The sequence below is a fragment of the Amblyomma americanum genome, chromosome 7 (genome assembly GCF_052857255.1).
Source record: "Amblyomma americanum isolate KBUSLIRL-KWMA chromosome 7, ASM5285725v1, whole genome shotgun sequence".
NCBI lineage: Eukaryota > Metazoa > Arthropoda > Arachnida > Ixodida > Ixodidae > Amblyomma > Amblyomma americanum.
This window is the reverse complement of record NC_135503.1, coordinates 92,329,725-92,340,223: the sequence shown is the minus strand read 5'-3', so window position 1 is coordinate 92,340,223 and position 10,499 is coordinate 92,329,725. Positions and strand designations below refer to the sequence as shown.

Sequence of the window (10,499 nt, the reverse complement as noted above, 5' to 3'; positions counted from 1 at the left end):
AGTAATTTTTAAACGGTCTCAGAATGCTCTTTCGTCACCGGCAAGTACTGGAATGATAAGCGTGCCGACATCTACTTCCACATTTCGGTCGAGCGCTTCAAACCGGGAGATAAAAAGCGCCTTAAAGACCGAACGAGCCCTCTGGGCATCACGTTTGCACCTGGCGATCGTGTTGCTCTAGAGCTCTTGCAACTTGCCCGGCAAGCACACACGGTCAAGATGCTTGCACGTTTCCTGTGCGATAAAGGCAAGAAAGAGCTTATAAGAGCATCTTCAGCGCAAAGTTTCGGTTTCGCCGCGTGGCGTACTGCTTGTAACTAGAGCCCGCTGCAGTCTTAGCTTTCTGGAAAAGATAGCGCTTATCGAAACCTCTTCTGGCGGGTTCCTTTTCTCTCGCTATTTAGGGGAGGCTCGACACTGGAAGTCCGCCAGTCGGCGGCAGTCGCTGCTCCAGGAGCCGGACAATCAAGACACGATGCAGATTGTACAAGCAGCTCTTTTACTTCTTCTGGCTGCAGGAAGTAAGTGCAGACTGCGGAGCGCTTGCATTGCATATCAGCGATACTACCGCAATATTACTTGCAAGCACATTTAGCCGCAGAATGTTCACACCTCGCTGACTGGCTCTCTGGGTACCTCAAAAAATCACTTATGGCCCCAGCAAAAAGGGCAATGCACCGAGGATGCATGGTACTAGACGCGAGAGCAAAAGCTTTCTGTATTCGATGGCGCTGAAGCTGCCGGAGGACGATATTAAACCTACAGTGTCAGAAAGATTAGGCAGATCCTCGTTGTCATTAAGGCGGCTGATAATGTCCGGGTTAAACTATACGTTTTGCAAAGGCAAGAACAGTTCTCAAATTAGCTGCATAAAGGTGTTATGTTGTCGCATATCAAGCGACTGCTTTAAAGCGAACATCCATCCACAGGTTGGAGGCAGTGGAATGTGGTATGCTTGGCGAGGGAGGGGAAGGTGTCCTAGGGAAACTATGTAGTGGGAGGCACTGGTTCTTAAGGTACAGAAGCATCGCGTATGAAATAAGTGCAGTCAAACCTCGCTATGAGGAAATGTTTTTTTTTAAACTATAACGAATACAACGCAGGAACAGCTTTTTCTCTTAGAAGGTCCCTTAAGTTCCTTAATCTATTTTTTACCAAGTAAAATTTATCAGCTGAATTTAACAAAAATTTATTGAACCATACTGGCTACTTCGCACTGAGTATGTCGATTAGGAATTGCGCCTAACACTTCCATACCAGTTCAATTTAGTAGGCTGAAATCGCGGAATATAACTTGCTCTGTAGAGCACCGCACAAAACATAGTGAAACTTCAAGCGTCTCAGGTGGTGGCTGCATAGCACTCTTGTCTTGGTAATTCGTGGGCGCAATGCGGCGCTGCCGCTCCTTTGTTTCAGCGAAAATTGAATACGCTGCCCAAAGGAATATAGGAATGTGCCTGGCTGCTCGGTGAGCACGGCTCGCTGTTCCGTCTGTACCTGGATAGAGTAGCCAAGGTTATTTTATTTCCCGCCTTTCCAACCTCCTCGCCGCACACGGTTAACTGCGAGCGCGATCTCCTTCTACGGTTCCATGTGCAGTGCAGTTTCTGCTTTTGCAGCCTGGTCTCATGGTTAAAAGCGTTGGGCCAGCTGGTTTCAAAATGAGAAGTGTTGGAATTCAAGAGCGCAAAACAATTTCCGCTCACCGGTAGGCGGACAGCATGATAGCCTTTGGTCTGGCATGCGGATTCGCCACAAGGCAATCCTGTCTTGCGGCGAACTATTCCCTTACGCGTGCTCGTTAATTATGCGTCAAAGCCGAAACAGTTCATAGGAATGAACCAACTAGTACTACTGTTTGCAAAGGTTTCCGGCACGCGAGTTCTAGGGAGAACGTTTATTGTAGCTCCACCTCGCTACCCTGCCGCCTGATATTGTACGAAGGCATTAAAGCCCAAATGCTTCTTCCTCTCTTCACAATATCAGGCGACTGCGTCGCCAGGTGGAGCTGCAATAAACGTTCTTCCTAGAACTCGCGTCCCGGAAACCTTTGCAAACAGTAGTACATACCAAAATCCTGATTTAACGTTTTTCTCCTACAAGAGGCTTTTTTACTTGTCGCTGGGCTAAGGAGGATAAAGAAAAGTCAGCGCCCATGCTCTGTTGTGTGTCCTCTTTCCTCCGCGTTGGATTGATCTGTTGATAGGAATGAAACAGCTAAACCAGACCGAAATCCTGACAGAACATGTATTCATGATGAGAACTGCGAGAATTGGGCCTAGTAGGTTGTTTATGATGGTTCAAAGCGCTTAACGTTTTGCAGAATGAGGTGTTGTTTCGTCTCTCGTTCTGTAAAAAGTTAGGCACGTTGAACCATCATTCATGACGAAATTTCTCTCGCGCTCTCTCTTCTGTACCCGCCTGTATCGTCGAGATTCGTTATCATGGTGCTGAAAGAGATCAAGCAAAATAAAGTTATTAATTAAAATCACCTTCCCTGAAACCACAACTGGACACTCAAAAACCCTATTTTTATATATTGCAGAACATCGTAGGTGAAAGAGCCGGTAGATGCCTAAAGACAGTACATACCCCGTAGTTCCTACACCTTAAAAGTGCATGGAACAAACCGTAAAACTTGCAAACCCTGGATAACTTCTCAATTACACCATGAAATTAAACTGAAAGAAAAGCTCTACAGGATTTTTTTTTAAACACACGTTTAGCAGATGACTTAAGTAAGTTTAAGAAATGAAGGAATAGGTTAACAGAAAAGCTACGTCTGGCACGTACAGAATACTACAAATACTACACAACATTTCTCGAAGTTAAAAATGGTCACCACGATTTGCTGTGGTCAAGATTAATATGCTTACTAAGGCGCGAGCAACCGCACCTTGCCCTACGAACATTAAGGCTTGATGATAAAGATTTATCTAGAATAGAGCTAGCAGATGCCTTTAACAACTTTTTTTACAACCTGCTCTCAGATCAACCCATCACATGATTCCAATAGCTCTATTAGTTCCTACAATAATAATACAATATTTTTGAACCCGGTTACGGAAGAAGTTATATCAGTCATACAGAACCTTAATAACAGCCACGCCTGTGACATTGATGGCATTCAAGTCAGGCCTGTGAACCATGTTGTAGCAGTTATTCCCTGGTCCTTGCGAATATATTTAATTTATGTTTTACTACCGGTATATTTCCTGACGAAATGCAAATAGCCAAAGTAACGGCTCTGTATAAGAAAGGTGACTGCAAAGATTTAGGAAATTATAGACCAGTATCTATACTACCTATCTATTCGAAGGCTCTTAAAAAAGTGCTAAATACAAGGTTGTCTCATTTCGTTTACAAGCATAACCTTTTGTCACCAAATCAATTCGGATTTTGTAAAAATAAATCAACCGAATTTTGCGCTACTCAAGCAAAAGGAACATATACTAACACAGTTTGAAAAGAAGGCCTTCGTTATTGGTGTCTTCGTAGACTTTTCGAAGGCCTTTGATCTAGTGAACCACTGTATACTCCTAAAAAACTTAGCGTGTTATGGTATTCGAAGACAGACTCAGATGCTTCTGAAATCATATCTATCGCACAGAAAACAAGCTGTATGCATAGACAATATGAAATATGAACTGAAACGTATTACTTCCGGTGTCCCACAAGGAAGTATATTGGGACCATTACTCTTTAATATGTATCTAAATGATATGTCTCACATTAACTCCGCTGCAAAATTTATTATCTACCCTCATGACACAAGCATATTTTTACTGGAAATGATCTTGATCTCCTTGTTCAGGAATGCAATGAGAACATAATTGAATTACGAAAACGGTCTTAATCCAAATGTATGCGTACAAATTGATGATAAGAAAACACAAGCCGTTTTTTTCGCCCTAAAAATAAAGTGATTCCTTCCTCCATTGAGATTAAACTAAGCTCGCGGTGTATAGATTTGATTGAACAATTTAAATGTCTAGGAGTAGTTTTTTCTTCCAACATGACTTAGGATCACCACGTGGACCATGTAGCAACGAAGCTGGCTCAACTAACCGGAATCATAAGTCGACTGAGATATATTATTCCAAGAAAAATAAAGCTACTCCTATATAATTCTCTTTTCTACTCCGATTTAAACTACTGCCACTTAGTGGGAGGTAGAGCCACCGATAGCTGTCTTCAACGTGTTTATATTCTACAGAAAAAAGTTCCTTAGTCTTATTTACAATGTCCCCTGGGACTCTCCAAGCGCGTATATCTTTCTACAAAGTGGTACGGTAAAAATTCACGGCTTTTATAAATATCGTCTAATTATCCGGTTTAACCTTGAAACACGTAGAAATGTAAACTAGATATGTAAGCTTGCTGAATTACATGCCCGAGAAGCCATCTACACGACAAGGTATGCGGAGACTTGGGTAGTGCCGACTCCTCGAATAAATTCAGGTAGAGAACGGCTGCAATTCACTCTTCCTTCCCTGTTAAATACATATGCATATAAAAGTTCTGACCTCTTTATAGTTCGTAAAAAAATCTTTGCGTGCTATGTACATTGACATGTAGAATACGTTTATTCTTTTTCTTTGCTGTCAATCTGTGTTTATCGAGTGTGAATGTCGATTCAATATTATTTTGTATAATGTTGTTTCAATTTATTTTGTAGTTTCATTATTGTATACCTGTTAATACGTTGACCAATTGCCTTTGTTTTATAAGCCTTGCTGTCAAGTCGCTGCCAAGTGAAAGGGGGCTGCGGCTTTGTCAAGTTGTATCTTACAACTTTTTCTGCGCCTCCACTGTCTGTACCTTTTCAAGGCAGAAATAAATTTTATATGAAATTTGATTTGATAAATGGTATTAAAATATTCGCCAAATTGTGTTAACATATCATAGCTTCGAATCCGACCTTAAGTGCTATCTGCAAGAGATACCACCATGGCTAAAATAAATGCCACTAATTACGCCAATGTGTTCATGCACCATGCATTCAAAACTTTGCTCCTTTTGCTCAATTTTTGTGTAGAATGTAACTTCCTCATTTCATTGATGGGCTAAAGATGGGAATTCTCCTAGCCGCATTAGCAATCGCTCATCACTCGACCCTGCTCTAATTAGTCGGCTGCAGACTTCTTTCACCGAAGGTCTCGTTGACTCCAGTCTGGCTAGATCGACCACCATTTAAAATAGTTTCAACAACGCTAACCCAGAACACTAGTTTCGCTCACGCCGAATAAACCACTCAAACCAGCTTTCATGTTGTTAATGTTCTCGGGGAGAATGATTTAACACGTATAAACCGCTTCTAGAAAAGCAATGGACGCCGCGAAACTTCTATTTTTCCTAAGCGGCCATACCCATAATTTCAAGACGTGTATACGAGGTTTGGAGGCCCGCAGCTTTAGTAAACTCTACTGTATAGTCCATGATTTTCATGAGCACTCCTAATGCATGCGCGAAGTTCTCATAACGCATCGCTACCCACATTCTCTCATTCATGACACCATGCAGAGAGCTTCTAAACTTAATCGCTATTATATAATCCAGGAACACCTAAAAGACAACAAATATGATTATACAATGAATCTCATCCTTATTTTTCACAGCAACACGCAGAACGTCACCAAAATTTCTAATAAAGATTTTAATATCATTCAACAAAGCGAACGCTATTTTAACATATTTAAATTCGCAATCCCTGTGATTTAGAGCGGTCCCAAAAACATTTAAGACTCTCTAGGTCGTTCGGAGGCTAACACCTCTAAAATGAATGTCCCCCGTGCGTCAAAAGCTGTTCCAAAGTTTGCAAACACATGCAAACTATATTTCCACAAAAAATAAGAAATCAGGGCTCTAGCACGCAACAAATGCCTACTTTCTCTGCGATTCGTCAAAAACTACTGTCTGGAATGCCGTCTATGTAACCAGCAATACACAGGACAACAATCACCGAACTCACGCATAATATCTTCCAAATAATTCCTCAGCCAAATATATCGTCGCTTAGTTGCAAATATACTCCACCCTGGGGGGGCTTCACCTGAACATTGAACCAACACCGTATCCGCCTCGAGGAGTTGGTAAATTGCCTCTCGCCCTACCGTACCCGTTAGCTCGGTTGGAAGAGCCACTGCACCGGTAAGGCGGTGGTATAAGGCTCTATAATCTCGTCAATTTTTTTTCAACTACAAGGTTTCTTTGAAAGCTGTACAGCACTCATTTGTAGCCGTATGGCTACGCATGTGTGGATGCTATTGAGTGATTGCTCGTTATTACAGTTTAGAAGAGCCTCATGTGAAAATACTGAAAAATATCTATAACAGTTGCACATCCGCCGTAGTCCTCCATCTAAACAGCAAAAAAAGTTCTAATAAAGAAGGGTGTCAGGCAGGGAGACACGACCTCTGCGATGCTATCTTCCACCTGTTTACAGGAGGTATCCCGAGGCCTAGATTGGAATCATTTCGGCATAAGAATAAATAAAGAATAAATTAGTAATCTGCGATTCGCTGATGACATTGCCTTCCTGAGTCATTCGGGGATGAATTGCGAAGCATGATCAATGACACAGGCAGGCAAAGTAGAACGGTGAGTCTAAAAATTAACGAAATTACTGTCATGTTCAGCAAACTCTGACGCACTTGAAGTGGTAAGAAAATGCGTCTACTTAAGCCAGGTAGTGACTGAAGGTTAAAAATGCGATAGTAAAATAGTGAGAAGGATAAGAATGCGGTGGAGCGCACATGGCAGGCACTATCACGTCATGAATCGCAGTTTGTCAATATCCCTCAATAGCAAAGTATTTACACAGCTGTGCCTTACTGGTACTCACCTATGGGGCAGTACTGCGGAAGCTAACAAAAACGGTTCAGTTGCATTGCGGGCAAAACAGCGAGCAATGCAAAAAAGAATGATAGGTGTGCGTCCCTCATAGTCCGAGTTGCTTGGGTCGTTCAACCCCATAAGCCATATAATGCTAAGTGTAACGTAAAGATACAGGCAGAGACCAGAGTTTGTCAGGGGAACAAATGCGGGTAAATGACATCTTAGTCGAAATACCAAAATGGGTTTGTGCAGGATATGTAATACGAAGGCAAGATAACCGATGGTCGTTAAGGGCAATGGACTGGGTTGAAAGACAAGGCAAGCATAGCAGAGAGCGGCATAAAGATAGCAGGGCGAACGAGATTAAAAAGTGCGGGGATAAGGTGGCCGCGGATGGCACATGAGAGTGTTAATTGTAAAGATGTGGGAGAGGCCTTTGTCCTCCAGTGGGCGTAGTCAGGCCGATGACGATGGTGATTACAAATCTACGCCACCTTGAGGGATTCAAATAAACATTGGACCAACACTCGTTAACAAACCAATAGTGCCGCGTGAACATGCTCCGAAGTCATCGCCTTCCATGTTGAAAAATAAAAAGGCTTATGGGCACTTACTGGAGATAAACAATAATAATAATTGTTTTTTGTGGAAAGGAAATGGCACAGTATCTGTCTCAAATATCGCTAGACACCTGAACCGTGCCGTAAGGGAAGGGATAAAGGAGGGAGTGAAAGAAGAATGGAAGAGGTGCCGTAGTGGAGGGCTCCGGAATAATTTCGACAACCTGGGGACTTTAACGTGCACTGACTTCGCACAGCACACGGGCGCCTTAGCGTTTTGCCTATATTAAAACTCAGCCGCCGCGTTCGGTTTCGAATCCGGGAACTCCGGATCAGTAGCCAAAGAATACCGATATTCCCGAAAAACAGCGCGTTTACACGGGAACGAGAAAGAAGACACGCACGCACACAACGCTGTGTGAGTGCGTGTCTTCTGGCTCTGTTCCGTGTAAGCGCGCTGTTTTTCGGGGATATCATGTACCGACTGGCCCGGCAACTATCCTTAAAGAATACTGAATACACAGTACGGCGCCTAGAACAGCGCGGCTCTAATGTTTCAACTTTATAATGCCACAAAAAATGCAGCTTTTGGTCAGTATGTGGAAAATCTTCCGCAAATTAAACACGTTATCATAGATTGCAATTAATTTTTAGAGATCTGAAAAGTTTCGCAAGAGGTTCCACAATAGATTCAAAATCTCTTCACGGTGCTTATATTGCATTGCCATTTCGGTGTGATGGAACACGCGCTAAACGTCTAAGCTACAAAATTTTTTGCAGCAAATAGCAAGCCTAACCTCTCTGGACATCACAAACTATCGCTATCTATCGCGCCAGCAGCGATTATCACCTAACTGAAGTGGGATATCTGTATTTGCAGTTTCAAGAAATCTATGCAGTATAGTGGGACTCTAGAATAAGTTTTGTCTTTTATTTACCCTATCTCATATAATATTTATTTATTTATTTATTTATTTATTTATTTATTTATTTATTTATTTATTTATTTATTTATTTATTTCGAAGGTACTGCCAGCCTTATTTGAGGCCTTAGGCAGGAGTGGGAAATGAGAGAGAAACGAACATAACACAGCATAAAAAGCACTGCAAAACATTTTAGCACAGTTTTCGCATAAAAAAGTAAAAAAAAATGTAGGCACATGAATGCAATTGTAGACCATCGCTGTGGTAGGGAAAATCACAACAAATAAATAAAACAGGTTATACTTCATCTGTTTCCAATAAAAGATTTACATACCTATGTTTTTCTTAAGCGCGCTGCAGAACGACTCGGCCGATCGACTTTCCACTGTGTTTGGAGACAGCAAGTTCTAATCTCGGACCGTTCGTGGGAAATATGAATTTTTGAAACCATCGGTTTTACTAGAATATTCCTTAAATTTTTTTGAGTGATGCGATCGCGTTGGGAGTCTCGTGACTGGTTCAATGTACTTATTCTTTTCTACTCCTAGTTTGTCATGGTACAGTAAATACATGATCTTCAACCTTTCCCGATAGCGTCTGATTCGTAGTGGGTCTAAGCCAGCCAGCTTAACAAGTATGCTTGGTGAAGTGCGCCAGCTATAGGAACCGAATATAAATCTTACCGATTTTCTTTGGATGCTCTCCAACTTATTGATATTTTGCTGGGTCCATGGATCCCATATAATACAGCAATATTCAAGGATTGGTCTAATGTAGGTTTTATACGCTAGAAGTTTTATTTCTTGTGTTTACTATCGCAAACATCTGTTCAGATATCCCAGTTTCTGCATGGACTTTTTTTGTGATGTAGGTTACGTGTTCATTTGTCACATATATTAAGGAGCCTAAATTAAATTTTAAAGGAAAAAGGTGTGAAGAAGACGGCGCGAATTAACCGAAGAATAAAGAAGAGGAAGAAGCATTCGTTGAGGTGGAGAGAGATGATTGGTGGAGAAGCATATGGTGACGTGGAGACATGATTGGTGGAGTAGAGAAGAAGACGACGACGAGGCTTACGTGGAATAACACCGAGGCTATAAAAGGGCGAGCGAGAGCGAGGCACGGGGGGAAACAGCAGAGAAGCGGAAGCTCCGGCAGGTCAGGGTCACATCGGCTGGAAGAGAGCGATGCCGGCTACTGCTCCGGTGAGCTCGCGTTCTACGACATCGCATCGTGGCCTTCCTGCCGTGCCTGAGCCCGTTCCGGGGAGTCAACGGAGGACGCTACCACCTGCTGCGGCCAGGGGTATCTCCAGCGCTGTTGCCATCCATCCGGGTGGTGCCCCCAACGCCAACAACACCGGCATCACCTCCACGAGCGCTTGGACCTGGAGCTTATACGACGCAGCCAGCGACGCCGCCACCAAAGCCAACAACACCGACATCGCCTCCACGGGCGCTTGGACCTGGAGCTTGTACGACGCAGCTAGCGACGCCAGCCCGAGCACGTCGAACACCGCCAGCGACGCCAGCCCAAGCACGGTGAACGCCACCTCGACGCCGGCTACGGGATCCATACAACGCCGCAGCCACACCGAATCAACCGTGAGCACGAACGCCGACCGCTAATAGTAGAACACAGTAGTAGACGCTAGTAGCACTGTGCCCGGGTCGTGTGTATTTATAGTCTGTGTTTTGTGTTAGTTTTGTTAGTTTCGTGTTCTATTGTGTGTACCATGTAGGGGGTATTAAATGTGCGTTTGTGTGGGTACACCCGTCGCCTAGTCCATTCTTTCAGTCCGAGTGTTCGGAGAGATCCGTGACAAAGATAAGTGGCGAGCCTGCCCGGATAAATTTCCTTTTTTGCATTGTCTCGGATCTTTCCGATCTCTCGACGGCAGAAGGGATGGATTTGGCAAGAACGTTAGAACTGGCGCTCAAGCTAGGGTTGAGCAAGGAAGAGGCGATGCATCTCTATGAGGAGGAGGGAAAGAGGCAGAGAGAGGAAAGGGCGCAAGCACGCGCAGACGCTCGTGAAGCAGAAGAGCGCGAGGCGAAAAGAGCTCGCGAGGCAGAAGAGCGGGAAGGGAAAAGAGGTCGCGAGGAAGAGAAAACAGCTCGCGAGGCAGAGAGAAGAGCACGCGAGGCGGAAGAGCGAGAGTGTTCTGATCTCTCCGAA

General features: G+C 43.5%; 1 protein-coding gene across 2 annotated transcripts in view; it reads left to right on the top strand.

The window, feature by feature from the left end:
- The first annotated feature begins 393 nt into the window (after positions 1-393).
- Positions 394-10,499, top strand: part of LOC144097332 (uncharacterized) — an 89,070-nt gene continuing 78,964 nt past the window's right edge. For both annotated transcript variants that reach the window (XM_077630074.1, XM_077630073.1), the window contains exon 1: positions 394-521. In XM_077630074.1, the coding sequence (XP_077486200.1) occupies positions 476-521 (46 nt within the window). In that variant the 5' untranslated portion in view covers positions 394-475. The remainder of the gene's footprint in view (positions 522-10,499) is intronic.